We start from the raw sequence: 19,319 nt of genomic DNA on the forward strand, positions 1-19,319 counted from the left end.
TAGAGGCAACTACTCATTTTCCCTCCATCATTTTAGAATAGTAAATTATTAGAATAATAACTGTAATTAATATCCTTACTACTTACTTTATTATTAAGACGCTGTTATAAGTACATATGTTGATATAAAACATTGATATAAGAACATCATTTTTAAAAACTTTTCATTTTTTTTAGCTTTGGCATCACAAAAATTAAAATTAAAATACACAAATTTTTAAATTTGTAAATTAATTTATATTAATTAACTATTATTATTAAATTAATATTATATATATATATATAAAAAAGTTATAGGTCATACTGTATGTTTCTTTGAAAAAAAATATTAGATTTTTCTATATATATATATATATATAAATATATATATTTTTTTCAAAGAAACATACAGTATGACCTATAACTTTTTTCATGCAAAACATATATAAATGTCATTTTATGATACAATTTATAAAATTGCTTTACTTATGGATGTATAAAATTGAACTATATGTTCATAATAAGGAAGTAAAATTAACAAAACAATACTAATTTGAAAAAAACATTTAGTGACTTGTGGCATGCATTTACTCATACAGCAGATAATTTTTATCTACTGTGAACATGGAATTCAAGCTATAAATTTCATCAGTTTCTTTGTTCCCTAGAATTCAAACCCATGACCTCAACGATGTTCAACCAGTCAAGCTACATGATGTTGGTACTCAATACGTTGTCAGATCTGTCACACTGCTTCAAAACTAGAACCGCAACACAATATTACACGCATACAGCATGAGACCGGTGCCATAGAGTCGAGCATCAACACCGTCTGTCAAAGTCTTTCATCGCACAACCAGCGGAAAGAGAAAACATGGTTACTTTCGCTTAGCATCCGTGTGAGCATGTGATGTAACGTGCTGTTTACATTCAGTAAACTCACAGGAATGACACCAGTAATGCATAAGCAGAAGTTGATCTAGAACTGCAGTACAAACTCAACTGGACAATCTATGCAACACTGAAACACAAGTTTCTTGCCTGCTTGGCCGAACTGAGGAGTGCATTGAATTGAATATCTCATAATGTTCCTATAAGACCGTAAGGTGGATAAGTGAAGGCTTTACCGATGAGGATGAGGATGCAGACCAGCAGCGCGATGAGAGCGCCGGGGCTGAGCGCAGCTGACATGACGTAGGCCGTGGCGTTGCAGGACTGAATGGCTCCGTCCGTGTCGCAGCCGCACACGTGGATGGTGAGGGTCCCTGTGCTGCTGAGGGCCGGAGGGCCGCTGTCCACCACCAGGATGGGCAGCAGATACACGTTCTGCTCCTGGCGGTTGAATCCGGAGTGCTGCGTCCTGATGCCGGCTGTGTTGTCTACAGAGTCAAAGAGACCAAAGGTTTGATACACAAATACACTATATATATATATATATATATATATATACTTTTTTCAGCAAGGACACATTCAATTAATCAGAAGATTCAAGATTTGTATTCGTCACATACACAATTATACAGAGTATAGTAAAGTGATAGTAAAATCATTTATAATGTTATAAGAACATTCTGTTTCAGATGAATGGACCTTAAAACAAGTACAGTTAATTATACAGTATTTTTAATTAAGAACAATTAGTCAACTAGTTGTACAAACAACCCACCAACTTAAAAAAAAGCAAAGAGACGGTATACAAATAAATACAAAATCTATTGATATTTTATGATAAAATAATAATTAAAAAAGTAAAAACTCAATTAAAGTGACACTATACAAAATAAATATAATTTGTATTTATTATATTTAACATATATTTATAATTTATAATACAATTAATAAAGTAAAAAAAGAAAGTAAAGAGGCACAGTAAAAGCAGTATAATTTATATTTAGTATATTAAAAATGTTTATAATTTATAATAAAAAAAACAATTAACATTAAAATAAAAATAATGACATTTAATAAGTAAATATTTACATTTTTACAAGAACATTCTATTTCAGATAAATGAACCTAAAACCAGTCTAATTATACAGGATCTTTAAGACCAATTAGTCAACTAGTCATTCAGAAAACCCATCTACTTTCAGCCTTGGTGAGAGTTTTTTCAGCCTTGGTGAGAGTTCAAACTTTTGAATGTAAACACGCCATACTTATATATCCACATATTCACACACAGAACACCCAATTGTTCCCCTAACAGAAGAAACAAGCACAAACTGAACCCACTGCAGGCTGTAAGTGAGAAACAAAGTAGGTGTGGAGTTCCCCGAAGTGAAGAAGCAGATCTATGAACGCGACAAATACATACAAACAACAAAATACTATGAAAAACTCCAGCAACAGCTCAAGTAATGGACTTGCATACAGGCACAGAAGGACGTACATCACCGTCAGCTCCAGCGCTAGAGCATGACTTACTGATAAATACAGCTCACGTCACAGAGACAGGGAGTTTCTGATGACACTGTGACTCGACCGGGCCTGTAAATCTTCTCTCTTTCTCATAAATACACACCAACAAAGGCAAAAAATCTAAAGTCTAAAAGTCTAAAAACATCAGGAATGGAGACATTACCATAACCAGACCACAGCGCAATGCAGTCGCTTCCCTGCGATGAGCCCAAGTAAACACTGAGATGTGTTTTAAAATGCGACGCTGACACGGTCATTGATCGGGTCAAGAAACCAATCATTTATTAAAGAGCGCAGAGCCGTGACCTTTCAATATTCATCTAGTTGGGCCGCGTCTTTCTGGCAAACACCTAAATGACAAAAAGAGGACGCAGAAGGAAAGCATTGATTGAGTTCAGCACCTTGAATCAGCGCTCAGATTAGCTTCATAATTGATTTCGAGTCATCAAAAGCTATGAATCAGATTTAGTGCTTGCGTTTATTAGGGTTCCCACACTTTTGGCCGATGAATTAATGTGACCTTTCCAGTCGCTGGATAACGATTCTTAAAAATGATTCAAACGCAGACCAATTCACAAATGAATCATTCAGAACTGACTCAGAATCGACTCACATTGATTCACAAATTGGACATCACTGTGCACAACAACAATAATTAGCTATGTAGAAAAGAGCATGAAATGTATTTTTACTATATACATTTCATTAAGAAAAAAAGAAAATAGTAAACACCATTATAAAATTCACAGATACTTTCCATGACAGTCAAAACCTTGGTTTAAAAAGTTTTGGAAAAACTAAAACAACAAAATAATCAATTAAATAACATATACATGATATATGAAAATAATATATTTATAATATTATTTTAAAAACAAATTTTCAAAAATAGTCATTGCATTGCACGCATTATACACGCCAACAAAAATCTGTAAAAATAGGGCATAATATACTGTATAAGGAACAGGAATATTTCCATATTTATTTTTTACATGTGTTTAACTACTTTAAATTTTACAGTTCATTGCACTGTGTTTTAGAGTTAACAGAAATGTCCGTAAAATTAATGGATAATGTTGTGTGTAATGAGCAGCCAGTACTTTTTCGGTTATTTTACGGATTTATTTTTTACAGTGTATTGGAATTAATATTCATTAATAATAACATTGTATCAGTTTAATATTACTATTAAACAGTTATTATGCATTTAATATATAATATACTATAATACAATACAATACATTTAATCAAAATGACAGAAAATCGATGATTAAATCACCCTTTTTGAAACAAAACATGACGTACAAAAGGATTTTGTAAAATGTTTAAATACTACAACAACAGCGTCAGTATTGTTTGTTTGTGGTTAGTGGATGATGTTGATAATTCATGTGACCTTCAAACATCGAAGTAAAAATCAGTCAAACAGCTTCTGATTTGAACATGATGAGAATATCCCGCAGCATTCGAGACTCTTGATCTGCTGAATCACATTTGCACATTTAGAAGAGTCCAAACACTGATTTTGGGCATCTGCAGTTGCCAGATGGAAACATATTGCAATGTTTCTGTATCACAGCATCGGCCGATTGAGGCCAGAGCAGTCAAACTCCTTTGAATACAAAATATGGAAAGAGAACAATGAAATCAAACCAGAACAAAACTCAGCACCGATGCCAAAAACATCCCAAACAAACTGAGTAACAATGAACAATGCCCTCGGCCTGCGCTATACATTCTGCTGTGACTAAAAACACGCCAGCAGGCGTCCGGGGAGAAAACGGACACGGAAAATGTTGGTGGAAAGACGAATCAAACGCCGGTGTGAGAAAACCAGCCCCAGACGAGCCGTCCAGATCCAACAGCCAAAAGATGCTTTGTTTGGAGTCGTCAATCAAATTCCCAAAATGCCAAGCGGCTCTTTCGGTCTCTGTCCCTCTCTGGAAGGACTCTATTCCAAGCACAAAGTAAGAGATGAGTTTAATATTACAGCGAAAGGACAGCTGAATCAATAGCACAGATAGTTAAAAGTCTGACATCCTCGTGTGTCGGATCACAGAGGGAGAAGGTAACGCGGCACTGCAGCGCTCAACTGAGAGAAATGACTGATTCAGTCTGACAGCTTGACAAATGTGTCCATGAAAAAGAAGTATGGGGGATTCGGGACGTGGGAGGACACAAAGTGTGCTCTTTTGAGTGTGCTTGAGAGGGGAATAGCAGGGAAACCTGCGGAGGCGTCCTTTTAGGAGAGTTTCTGGGTGAATCTCACAACAGCTGTCAAGAACACGTCCAGCTCATGTTTCATCCCAAAATCAAATGAGGAAAATAGGAAATTATATTCAGCAAATAGAAAACCAAGTTGGGATCAAGAAGTGTGTGAGGCTATAGTGGCAACAAATAGAAGTGCAAAAATAATGAATGTTTCCAGTATTTTCAAACATTCCCCTCAACTTTGCAGATACTTTTGATGCACCGGTGGAGCAGAAATGAAACACTTTACCTTTATTTTTATTTGAAAATCAAGCACATCTCCCTCCAGTTTATCATTACTGTAATAGAAACAAATATTAGTGTCACTGTCATAATGTTGAGGGGAAAAAAGATACAAATGTAAGTATCTACATACACATTTTATTTTTATGCTGTTATTTAAGCATCTTTTTTATACCTTTTATTATAGTTTTATTTTATATTATTTTTATGTTTATTTATTTTTAGGTGTACAGCAATATACAAAGCACTGTATAAATGGCTCATTCCTTCATTCATTCATTCATATTTTATACTAGGCTACGTTTTCATTTTTTCAGCAAGTTGAAAATGAGTAATGTTGAGCAATAAGAGAAATTTATGTCAAGTTACAAATGTTTTTTATGGTTTTAGTTTTATATATAATTTGTGCTTTATCTTCTCTTCCATTAATATATTTAACATTTTTAGCCACTATTACACTATTATTTCTTTTGATTTAGAGGTCAAATATGACCTGGATGTTTCTTCAAGAGATTCACTTTTTTAATGTACACATAATGACACACTTTTTGTTTGCACAGTGTTTTAGTTATCATTTCTACCAGCTCTAGTTGATAGTCTGTGTGTGTGTGTGTCTGCTCAAGCGTGCATGTATGTGTTTGTGTGTGTGTGTGTGTGTGTTTGTGTCCTCACGTGCTCAGCTGACATTTGCCTGGCTCTCCACCGCTGACATTTCCATCCTGTCAAATCAGTCTGTATTTGCCCATGCGTCACATCAACTTACACACATCTCTAAAGAGCCCAGCAATAACACAATCCTGCTCGGCCTGATGGGACACAACAAATATAAAACTGACAAAGCAAAACTGAAATGAAAAATCTACACTGAAGGAGAAAACGCCGATTATTTGCAGATGGATTCATATCAATAATGCCAATGCACTCCCTACCTGGATGGCATTACAGGGACAGTCTCCAAGAAAACAGTCTTCTAGTATACCTTATTTATCATATTGTGTCTGAATGCTCAATTCTGAATTGCTACATTATATTTCTCAGCATGAAGTGGTAACACTGTTTTCACTGTCTACTCACAGCTTCACTATAAGTAGAGAGACTCTCTCTCTCTCTCTCATTAATTATTTAAAATAAGTTTTATATGTAATAAATGTTAATGTTGTAATTTAAAATGTTTATTTTTTTTTAAATAAACGAATAAATAAAATGTATTATATAAATGTGTATATATATATATATATATATATATATTAGTGCTGTCAAACAATTGCGATTAATTGCATCCAAAATAAAAGTTTTTGTTTGCATAATATATGTGTGTGTACTGTGCATATTTACTATGTATTAAATATAGACATGTAAATACATGTAAATATTTTCAAAATATATACTATATGTGTGTATTTATATATACATAATAAATATACACAGTACACATACATATATTATGCAAAACAAAACTTTTATTTTGGATGCAATTAATCATGATTAATCGTTTGACAGCATACAGTATATATATTTATATATATATAAATTGAAAAATATATATCATAAAAAGTGTGCCTGTGTGCAAATATGGACCTAACTGTATGTGTATAAAATATATGAAGAGTTTATTTGCAAAAACACACAATTGCGTTTTTTTTTTTTTTTAAATCATGTTTTTTATTATATCATATTTTTTATTTTTTATTTTAACCTAGACAAAATAACCCAAGTGCATTCATATATATATAAATGATCTGGTTTGTGTTTACATAGTGTGTACTGTATATGGTACATGTATATGAATTTAAGAAATATATATAAATACACAAAATTTAATTTTGGATGTAATTAATCGTGATTAATCGATTTGACAGCCTTATTATTTATATATAATTATACATAAAACCTCATTAGTAAAGCAGTTCAAATGAAAACTCACAGTTAATGTTTTTTTATGTCATATTTAATTTTGTAATTTTATGTGAAATTAGTTTTTAATGTGATTATCTGTTAAACGTTTATACACTTTTGATATGGACTAAAAAACACAAAGCTCCGATACTGGGTCTTTAAATAATCATTCTAAGACACAAGTAAAATAATAATCCAAGCAAAAATTGATAAAAGAATTCCCAGTACATAACAGAAAACCCATGCATATGAATTGGACAGAAATATTAAATACCCCTCATTCTCTGTTTCTGAGCACAAACACCAGATGCTGCAACAGAAGGTGATGTCATAAAAGTGACAACGCGGCCTACCTCTCGGGAGCGTTCATGAAAGATTGCATTTGTCAAGTCAGACTTAGACTAAAAGCTTTTTTTCAGCTCATATTCGGTCTTTTCGCCAGAGCAGATAAACTTGGCTTGTACTTTTATGACACCTCATGCGGGTCAGAGACAGCCGAGCGGCCCGTCGAGGGAGCGTCGTACACCGAAAGCGCCTGGAGGAACTCTATCCATCTGATTATCCCGAGCAGAAGGAAGATAAGGTGTCCGCTTGAGGAAGTTCGCTCAAAGATAGCGTAAGAACGCTTTGTGGAAACTCTCTGGTTGAGGGATTTTTGAAGTTCTTTCAAACCTGACGTGTCTATTTGTCCTGAAGATGGACGGATGCTCCAGACGCGTCCAACACCAGAGGATTAAGGGAAAGACTTTTCCTCTTGTATTGATTCCTCCTTTGCAGGAGCCAGACAGCTGAGCTGTGGTCATCATGACACGCAAGTCAAAGGTGAAATGTGTTCGAAAAAACCAACAGGGACCAGAGAACAAATGCTGCTTTAATACTCAGAGTCAAACAACTGCATTTTCCCCCTGATTTTACCTCTGAAAGTGACTGGATAGCCATTCCCTGCTATGTGGCACCTGTTTTGTCCAAATGCAGTTGCTACCACTGGCCAAACTATATACAGTACACCACTGGCCAAAAGTAGTAGGTTTTTTTTTTATCAAAAGTACAACAAAAATATAATATAATATAAATAAGTGTTTTCTATGTGAATATATTGAAAAATATAATTTATTCCAGTGAACCGCAGGTGAATTTTCAGCATCATTTCTCCAGTCTTCAGTGTCACCTGATCCTTCAGAAATCTGATTTGCTGCTCAAGAAACATTTCTGATTATTATCAGTGGTGAAAACAGTTTTGTTCAGCAAGGATGCATTAAATTGACCAAAAGTGACAATAAAGACATTAATAATTTTACAAAAATGAATAAATAAATAAGCAACAAAAACTGTTCAACATTGAAAATAATAAAAACCATTAATAATACATGAGGACCTACGATAAACAGCAAATCAGCATATAAGAATGATTTCTGAAGGACACTGAAGACTGGAGTAATGATGCTGAAAATTCAGCTTTGATCACAGAAAGAAATTGCAATTTACAATATTTTCAAATAATACAAAAACAGTTATTTTCAATTGCAAACATTTAGATATAGATATAAATAGACATATGCCAAAACCTATGATAAATTCAATATGCATGCATGTAAAAGAAAACTTTCCAGTGCATCCAAAATGTATAATGAAAAGATAAAATATCCATTCTCTCACCCTTGATGTCCCTCAGTGTAAAATGGCGGTTGTTGGAGGCCTCGGGTGCCAGTGTGAAATAGAATCGATGTCCAGACTGCGGTTCGTCTCTGTCCACCACACTGATGGTGTGAATGAGCTGGAGAGGAGACAGAAAGACAGAAAGAGGTTAGAGATTTCAATAAACCTCAGTGTCTGCACCATCCTAATCAGAGAATGTGCTGGCGCTTCAACCAGAAAACAGCTGAAAAAATACCACACTGAAGGAACTTCAGCCAGACTGCATGACTACTCATATTTACTAGTTGACTATTCAGCCAGAAAAGTAGCCAACAAGTCAATATTTACCTTATGTAAATGACTCACTTCTGGCAAGTCAAACCGTGTTCGAGTCTAGAGAAGGTCCACTGCTGAGATGATGAGGCTGACAAACCAAAGCGTGCATATCTACATTTCCACATTCATGCAGCTGCTGTTGTCACAAATGGTGCAACCACTAGTCATGTTCTCCTCGCTAGAGTTCCTGTCAGCCTCTGGCCAACATCTGATAAGCTTATCGGTGCTTTGCAATAATTCTGGCTTGTATGTGACTCTAAATGCAGATTATCTCAAATATCTGTAGCTGCAGTATGGTTCATTTTTTTAACGTCCTTCATGAATGCAAAAAAGTTCACAGGATTTCACTTTTAGGTCATTCAAAAGGTTTCAAATATAAAGCTGCTGTCAAAATGTTACATAGATGCATTAAAAACCAGATCAATTGCGTAACTAAATTACTAGTCAAACTGCTGCATAACATTTTGCACAATGGTTAAATATATCTAGTTATATAAATAAATAAATTAATACATTTCCTTGAGGGACAAATTAAGAGTTTAACAGTTGTATTCAACAGCATATATATATATATATATATATATATATATATATACATGGAGCTGTGAATCTAAAGGATCTGGAGTGATTCTGGATGAAGGAATGGTCTCTGATCTCTTGTCAGGTGTTCTCTAACCTCATCAGCCATTATAGGAGAAAATGTAGAGCTGTTAAACTGACAAATGGAGGTTTCAAAAAGTATTGAATAAAAGGGTGCCGGTAATTGTGTCCAATGTGTATTAGAGAAAAATATTTATTTCATAATGATATGTCCCCCCCATTTTAAATTCGCATTATACAATGAAAGGTTAGATTTTTGTGAATTTTTTAAATAAAAGATCAAAAGGATTAACAATGCAGATTAATTTTCACAGCCTTCTTTGATCATATTTATCAGGGGTGCTGATATTTTTGGCCATGACTGTATATATATATATATATATATATATATATATACACTCACCTAAAGGATTATTAGGAACACCTGTTCAATTTCTCATTAATGCAATTATCTAATCAACCAATCACATGGCAGTTGCTTCAATGCATTTAGGGGCGTGGTCCTGGTCAAGACAATCTCCTGAACTCCAAACTGAAAGTCAGAATGGGAAAGAAAGGTGATTTAAGCAATTTTGAGCGTGGCATGGTTGTTGATGCCAGACGGGCCGGTCTGAGTATTTCACAATCTGCTCAGTTACTGGGATTTTCACGCACAACCATTTCTAGGGTTTACAAACAATGGTGTGAAAAGGGAAAAACATCCAGTATGCGGCAGTCCTGTGGGCGAAAATGCCTTGTTGATGCTAGAGGTCGAGGAGAATGGGCCGACTGATTCAAGCTGATAGAAGAGCAACTTTGACTGAAATAACCACTCGTTACAACCGAGGTATGCAGCAAAGCATTTGTGAAGCCACAACACGCACAACCTTGAGGCGGATGGGCTACAACAGCAGAAGACCCCACCGGGTACCACTCATCTCCACTACAAATAGGAAAAAGAGGCTACAATTTGCACGGCTCACCAAAATTGGACGGTTGAAGACTGGAAAAATGTTGCCTGGTCTTATGAGTCTCGATTTCTGTTGAGACATTCAGATGGTAGAGTCAGAATTTGGCGTAAACAGAATGAGAACATGGATCCATCATGCCTTGTTACCACTGTGCAGGCTGGTGGTGGTGGTGTAATGGTGTGGGGGATGTTTTCTTGGCACACTTTAGGCCCCTTAGTGCCAACTGGGCATCGTTTAAATGCCACGGCCTACCTGAGCATTGTTTCTGACCATGTCCATCCCTTTATGACCACCATGTACCCATCCTCTGATGGCTCCTTCCAGCAGGATAATGCACCATGTCACAAAGCTCGAATCATTTCAAATTGGTTTCTTGAACATGACAATGAGTTCACTGTACTAAAATGGCCCCCACAGTCACCAGATCTCAACCCAATAGAGCATCTTTGGGATGTGGTGGAACGGGAGCTTCGTGCCCTGGATGTGCATCCCACAAATCTCCATCAACTACAAGATGCTATCCTATCAATATGGGCCAACATTTCTAAAGAATGCTTTCAGCACCTTGTTGAATCAATGCCACGTAGAATTAAGGCAGTTCTGAAGGCGAAAGGGGGTCAAACACAGTATTAGTATGGTGTTCCTAATAATCCTTTAGGTGAGTATATATATATATATATATATATATATATACTGTATATATATAGGTAATTTTAATTAAAACTAAAACATTTTCATCACTTAAAATAAGCATTAACTGAAAAATAAAATATAAAAAAATATATATATATTTATCTGATTTTATTTCAGGTAGTTGCGCAGGCATAATTTCTCATTTTCATCTATAATATGTGTAAAATAGCCAAAACTAAATAAACTAAAACTAAAACTTAATAAAAATTACATACACAAATTAAAAAAATAAATAATAAAAACTAAAATTAAACTTCAAATAAAATGAAAAAAGAAAACAGAAAATATTCAAAACAAATTTTATAAAACCACACACACCAACCGTTTTTTTTGTTGTTTTTTTTAACAGTGCTTTCACTTATTTTCCTTTATTAATAATCTTGATTAATATTCATTTCTATGCATATAAGTCCTTTTTTTAACAGTAAATTTATATATTGACATTAGCTGATGCATGAACTAACAATGCATATTTGTAAATTATAATCAAGATTAATACAGCTTTGTACAGGTTAAATATTACAAATTATGCAAAAAGAGAATATATTGCACTGTGAAGCCAGAGCACTTTACATTCAGAAAGCACACTATAAATGACTGTGCAGGAGCAAAACAAATCTGTACTTTTTGTCATATTATGCTAAAACTACACGGAGCTCTCTCGGCCTGCTAGGCTGTGGAATTACAGTTTATGTGATAAATCAGAGCACGAGGCGGAGACGTTGTTGTGGCAGTGAGAGTGGGCGTACTTGCGAGCGGCATCGGGCCCAGTCACTACATTAGCCGGATTGTGAGACAACAGATGGAAGTGTTTAGGAAGGCGGGATGAACAGAGGAGCAGCGGAGAGGGAGTGGGCGGCTCTTCAGACAATCCTGTGAAAATTCCCATGTTCTCTCATTGCTCATTTCTCATTACACGGTCATCAAGAGCCTCGCACGGCGTTTATGTCAATTTTTAGGGAGGTGATAGAAAATCCAAGTGTAATTAGAGGAGAGAGGAAAAAAAAACCCTAAATTAAAATTCTTTCTTCAAAGTCTTTCCTGCGCCCTGAAGTCAGCGAGGAACACTCACACTTGCTCGGATTGGAAAATGAAAAGGAAAGACATGCACACACCGGGAAAGTGAAAGCAAGGACAAATGCTTGTAAGGCACAGCCGTATACTCAAAGGAGACCCCACACTAACACTGATGTTTCCCCTTCAAAATGATTAAAGCTGGAGTTTCCAAGAGAGGCAAAGTGCTTGTGTTTAAGCCCCAGTCCTCCAGGACGCGCTCGTTTGACGGGCTCCGCTTTGACTCCACTGCGCCGTTCCCGCGAGGAGAAGCCCAACATTCACCGTCAGAGCCTTTCAAGAAATAGTTTGCAGAGAAATGAGCATTCTGTTCACATTGTGTCAGTTCAAACCTGGATGCCGTTAACACTTCTTCATTTAAAAAAAAAAGTCCATATGACTCATGCAGTATATTCCAAGACTTCTGAAGTGCTACGATAGATTGATAGCTGTCAAATGTTGACTGGTGCATTGTTTTTTGTTGTTTATTTATTACACTATTTCATACATCACTTCACTCAGGTTATGTTTATTCAGATTTATGTCTTGTTATTATGTGTCTTTTTTTTTTACATTGCCAATCCTAGAGAAAAACATTGTTTTTTAAACAATGACAACAGAGATCTATTCTATTCTATTCTATTCTATTCTATTCTATTCTATTCTATTCTATTTTTACAGCATGGAAACCGTGACATTTGACATCAATATATTACATTTACATTAATGCATTTGGCAAACGCCTTTATCAAATGTGACGTATATTGCCTTTAAGTAATAAATAAATTAATTAATTAATATGCAAATAAATTAATAAAAAATGCATAAATAAATAGACAAAGATATTAATGCATATACGTGCAAATAATAAACTTGCATGCACATCAATAAATAAATAAACAAACAAACAGATCAAATTAAAGTCACACTTCCACATGTAATTTTAAAAACATGAATGACAAAAAGGCGAATTATAAGTGAACTTCAGCAACACGCAAATCTATTGTACGACATTACTTTTAAATAATTACTACTTTTATGCTGATTTTGAAAGCCTTAAGTACCATAAACTGTCTTTGTATGCCAAAGTCAAAGTCTCTCTAAATATGAATCTTTTGTGATCCTGAAAACAACAGCAGACATGAGGGTGAGTAAATAATGACAGAGCTATTTCTAAGCTAAAGTGACATAATGACACAAGGAACCTATCATCTTTGAGTACTAATGTTTGCTACTACCATAGTAATCCTTTTTTAAGTATGCTGTGCACAGCATGTTTGTGCCCTGAGGTGCTGATGTGAGAGTCTCATGTAAGAGCTGGACTGCATATCTACTCAGATTCTGGTTTAAAGCCCACAGACTGTCAGTCACACTCACATGGAAACACATTCTGGCACAGAAAGAGAGCGCGGTGTTAACATTCATTCATGGCTTGTGCTCAGTATTGTTACTGTAGTCTGTGAGCAGCAGGCTTGCCAATCTTTACCAGGGTGAGTTAAGGTAACATTAGGGTAAAGAAGGCTCTCTTTCCAGTTCTTCTTCTGCTGTATTTTTAATTCTAAAAATTATTTTTTTTGGAAAAGCTCTGAATGAATCAGGAGTCCAACATAGGTCATGTCTAGATGACATTCCCTGTCTCAATTTTCCAATAAAGTAAAGGCTAAATAAATAATATGTTTGTTTATATAATAAGCTAATGCATTTCACCATTGCAACTTTTTCATTCTTATTGTAAAGTTTTATTGATTATAAAATAACCAGACTTCATTGGTCCCTCAATGAGAATTAGGTATAGTGGTCCAACATCTATAAAAAAAAAAAATTATATATATATATATATATATATATATATATATATATATATAGATCCATCCATAAAAAGGGCACATTTATTTATTTATCTTGTTTTATTTTACCTATATTTAAATTTTTCACTTCATTGCGCTGTGTTTTAGGGTTAATGGAAATGTCTATAAAATAATGTCCTGATAATGATAATAATGTCCTGGCAAAAAAAAAAAAAAAAACCTTACCACTGTACTTTGGGTCATATTTTTACAGACTTTTCTTTAGAGTGCAGATTAGCACTGCAGCATAGACATCAATTGCATCAACTTAGTTTAGTCTTTTCTAAATGGTAAAGAAGGTAAAGAACGAGGCCCAGAACTTCAGAAAATACAAATGTTGTTGATGCTGGAGTAAAACTGCAGGTGTTGAATCCCCAAAACATATTTCTCATAAGTCGAGCAGTACTTGCAGCTGATAATGTTTCTGCTTGATTACATCCACAGCAGCATTAAACTAAACACTAACCTGTGCTTCCCATCGGCCTCATTATTCGCAGCGCTCCACTTCTGTCTGCAGCTGATAATACGACGCCGGATGCATTTAAGAGTTAACTGGTAACTTATTGAAATTAAATAAGTTGAAGTTGAAGTACTAAAATGACTAAAACTGAAGTAAAATTAAATTAAAGCTAAAAAGAGCTATTAATAAAAATAAAAATGACAAAAGCAAATTAACAAAAAAAGCTAAAGCTAAAATTAAAATCTTAAATGAAAGCTAATTAAAAATATTAATACTACAATAGTTTTCAAATAATACTACAGTAATACTGTTTATATGACCACATTTATGACCAAACGGAACATGCATGATCTGATCAATCAAACCGCATAAAGGCATTCACAAATGGGTTTCATACCGTTATGAATGAATGTAATGAATTACGCACTGATTTAGTCTTCCTTCATCATAATTTCAAAAACATAGGACAGAACTCTATATGACAAAGTGATAAAAAATATGAGGGAAACTGAAAGTGCAAGTAAATTCAAAGCAGAGAATTTTTACATAGTGTACTGAAAGATAAAAACAAACATGCACTGATGAATCAGAAACATGCATTTAAGGAACCAGAGCTGTTAATTGGACGATTCTCATTCTTCTTATTTTGTGACCCTCATTTGTTTAATGAGCTGTTGTTTGGATGGTAAAAAAAAAACAAAGAATGAAGTAAACAAAGGTAAATGAGAACGCAAACTATATTAAAAAGAATAAATGAACACTGTTTTCTTAACAAACGTTAATTGTGATGCCAAAGACAGAAACAACAAAAGGTCATCTGATATTTCCCATTTCGAGGGCAAAACTAATGCCTGAGGGGTTTCTGGAGGGAGAGAATTGGGATGGAAAAACACAGAGAGAAACAGGGACTTCTGAGAAAGAAAGACGGAGAAAAACAATGTGAAGGAGAGAGAGATTGTGAGAGGGAAGCAGTGTGTGGGAGTTTATTGAGTGGCAAACACAGCTCCCTCAAGCAAAATCATCTAATTAGATTTCCATCCAACAGCCCCCTCATGACCCTTTAAGCTGCGCGAGGCTCGCAAAGTGAGAAGCCATGAGTCTCCCAAAAGTCTTGCACGTTCTCCAGAGTCTTTTAGGACCAAAGGTCCTCTCCAAAAGTCTTCCTCCGGCTCACAGAGGAGGAGGAGGAGGCTGACCTCTGAGACGGATGGAGAAGTTCAAGGAAAAAGAGTTTTCATTCTATGAGTTTGCATTGGAGTGATGAGGAGAGGAACTGATGGTAATTAGTTAGCGAAGGCAATAATTAATGCCAGAACAGGCTCACTGCATGACCAATCAGAACGGATATTCAAAAGACACAGTGCCATTAACTACCATCCAAATGCTGCCAAAAATCAAAGGGAGAATAAATGTAATTTCCCTCCTACCACATAAATAACCCTCATTATCAAGGTGACCTTTCAATTACTCCTCAATTCACAATTCACATCTGCCTCCTCTGTAAACCCCTCATGGAGCACCACTGCAAATGTAGCTATGTATTTGTTTGTCAATTTAAAACATGACTGATTTATATTTTTACTTCCAAATAATACCTTAAAAACTGATTCCTAGTTCAAATCTTCAGTACAGCCTGAACTTTCAGCAGCATAATTCCTACTATTTTCCACAGAAGTAATGAAATATAAAATCATATGTGCTTTGAATGAAATGAGGGTTGGTAAATGGTCATTTTTGGCTGAAATAACTTTGTTTGCAGGAGTGAATTCAGCACAGGTTCGGTGTATGTGTCACCATTCGATTGGGAGCCAATCCATCTCCACGGCCGTTTGCGTGTGTATGCGTGCGCATGGGAGCGAGAGTGTACTTTCCCCTCAAACATTAGTCATGTAGCCGGGACTGTCCCGCGGGAGGACCAGACCCCTGTGATCTGTCACGGAGAGCCGCTCGGTGCCATTTGATGTCTTGTGTGGAGCTGACAGGCCTCTCGTCCTCGGGCCGTTCTTAGTATTTGCCTTTCCACCCGGCCTTTCCCTGCACACACGATTCTATATGATATCTGTCTCTCCTCATCCCATCAGCCCAAATACCACAGGGTTAAGAGTGGAATGGCACACGCTCACACCGCTTCACATGGCAATCCGAACAAGGGTCAGGCGTGTAGATAGTCAACGAGATCATAAAGGGGGCACGCCGTGAATCAGAGACCTCTAGAAGGATAAACTGGAAATGCCTCCTCGTGCATTTGCATCTTTTTAAAAGCCCACTAAGGTAATTGTGGGAAGATGCATCACTTTTCTTACAATGGTACTGAATAATTATCAAATTAATGCACTGTGGTATTTATATTTAAAGTAGCAAATACCATGTCTTAAAAATCAAAACATGGTACTATCATGGCATTTTGGAAAGTATCATGGTATTCTTGGAAAATGTTTTTTAAATGGTACTTCAAAGAAAACCATGAAAAAACACAACAGTACCATGGTACCATTTTTACGAAATGGGAAATATTTCAAATACCATTTACAGAAATATTACCATAGTGCTACCATATTTTGGGGTACATGGTACACATCGAACATGTCCCAAAAACATGGTAGTACCATGGTATAATTTGTAAGTGAAGAGAAAGAGTTCAAAACAAGACCTTACCAAAAAAGAACCATTATTTTACCATATTTGGGGTAGTTTAAAAAAACAAACAAAAACAAAAAAACATAAAACAAGGTACAACAATGGTACTGTACATGTTCTAAGAGACATGGTAATACCATGGTGTTATTTGCAAGTGAAGATAAATTGTTCAAATAGCATTTACAGAATAAAGTACCATCATTTTACCATATTTTGGGGTATTTCCAAGACAACCATGGTAGTTACCATGGTAAATATTTTAAAACATGGTAATATCATCATACTGTTTGTAAGTAAAGCGAAATAGCATTTACAGAATAAAGTATAGTTTACTATATTTTTGGGGTATTTACAAGAAAACAACGGTAGTACCATGGCACATGTCCTAAAACAAAATAAGGTAATACCATGGTACTATTTTTAAGTGAAGAGAAATATTTCAAAACCGTACTTACCACAAAAAAGTACCATAGTGTTACCATACTTTGGGGGTACTTCTACGAAAACCATGGTAGTACTGTGGTATGTCTCAAAAAACAAAGGAGTACAACGGTATTATTTGTTAGTGAAGAGAAAGTTCAAAACAAGAATTTATAGAAAAAGCACTACACGCTGTCATGGTAATACTATGGTATTTTAGATCTAGCACAACAATAATATGCATTTTTGGACAATAATTGTATATGACAATACTAATGTGTTTTTTTTTTTTTTGCACTAGCTTCTTTTTCTTACTATAAAATCAAAAGTGCGTCCTGTGGATCCCGCGGCCTGCAGATCTACCTGACACTTAAATCCGCATGAGCCCATAAACGCTTTCTCCTTCCATGTCTAACATCGGTGTCACAGCGCTGGAAGGCGAGTCGCGCCCCCTGAGCCAAAGCTGCTTATGAGCTATCGGCTAAGTCCTTTTTCATGTCTCTAGCCCTCTTTCTTTGCCTGTGTCTGATTTATTCACCTTTCACACACAAACAAATACGCTGTGTTGTCATCCTTCAAATGGGATCAAACTCCATGCATTTAGCGGGCTTAAGCTAATCTGATTTCACTGTTGTTCTATAAGAAATGCAAGCGGTGACTCTAGCAAGCACTAGCGCAGAGAGAAAGGCCACGCTAGCATGGCACACCAATAAAGCTTGATAACTGGGCTAGCAGTAGTGTGTAACGTCATGTGAAATGTGAAAGCAAGCAAGTTTTTGAATAGCACAACAGACCGTATGAAGGGAATATCATCCGGTTTGCAAAATTTACAGACACTTTCACGGGGGGAAATTTTATGACAAATTTCTATAGGTAATTTTCGAGGCGCAATCTAATGAAGTTTGTCTTTTGCAAAACAAACTGTTTTCAGCTTAGCCTAGTTAGCCAAATATCAACTACTTCAAGGTTTAATAAATTCTTATGCTATTGAGAAATGTAAATCAATTATAACTTGATCATTTTTTTTTTTCATTAACAATGTATTCAGTAACATAGTTTATGTTAGTTACCATTAGTTAATGTTGGTTGATTTTGCAGTATATATTAACCTTTGTTAACATTAGTTAAAGGGGGTCATATGATGCGATTTCTTGTTTTCCTTTTGTTTAGTGTGTTATGTAGCTGTTTGTGCATGTATACGATCTGCAGAGTTACAAAGCTCAAAGTCTTCCACAAAAGGATTTATTCTATCTAAAAGAGAAGCCTGATCCAGACCTGGCTAAAATGCCTCATTCAAGCACGCCCCCACATGTTTACTTCACGATGTGGAAATATTTGCATAATGCAGCCCAAATGTTCACACAAAGAAAGAAGGCGTGGTTTCAGTAACTGCAGGAGTGTTGATGCAACCAAATGCAATTTATATGGCCTTCCGAAAGTAGATTCAATTAGGAATCATTGGTTAAGATTTGTTTACAACAGAACAGCACAACCCAAAGTTTCGAATTTGTGCAACGCATTTTATGTACGACAGTTTCATGAACTTAGGAGAGGACAAGGCTCGCTGTGCACAAAGGCTATTTAAAAAAAAAAAAGGGGTCAATTCTGACTTTGCTGTGACAATCTGGCGCTTCTGAATCAGTGACTGTAAGTATGTTTTGTTATTAGTTTAAGTATTTGCTATTATCTGTTCAAATGCAGAGTTTTGCGCTGCATAGAGAGTGTGTGTGTGTGTGTGTGTGTGAGGGGAACAGGGTCATATCACAGCGGCGTGTACAGCCCGTCAGAAATCATAGCACGTCAGCTGTCTTAATCGCGGCTTGTGTGAAAATACATATGAGCATCATCACTGTGTCTGTCACACAACTCTGTTCCCCTTTCGGGCTTGAACTGATGGTAAAAC

General features: G+C 35.6%; 1 protein-coding gene across 1 annotated transcript in view; it reads right to left on the reverse strand.

Annotated features, from left to right (window-relative positions):
• LOC306844756 (cadherin-22-like) overlaps positions 1-19,319 on the reverse strand; it is a 101,039-nt gene that overhangs the window by 10,384 nt on the left and 71,336 nt on the right. Inside the window, exons 10-11 of the mRNA XM_079377135.1 lie at positions 8,442-8,559; positions 1,106-1,357 (exon numbers count right to left, since the gene is read on the reverse strand). Coding sequence (XP_079233261.1) covers positions 1,106-1,357; positions 8,442-8,559 — 370 coding nt within the window. The remainder of the gene's footprint in view (positions 1-1,105; positions 1,358-8,441; positions 8,560-19,319) is intronic.

Source organism: Barbus barbus (assembly GCF_936440315.1).
Source record: "Barbus barbus genome assembly, chromosome: 25".
NCBI lineage: Eukaryota > Metazoa > Chordata > Actinopteri > Cypriniformes > Cyprinidae > Barbus > Barbus barbus.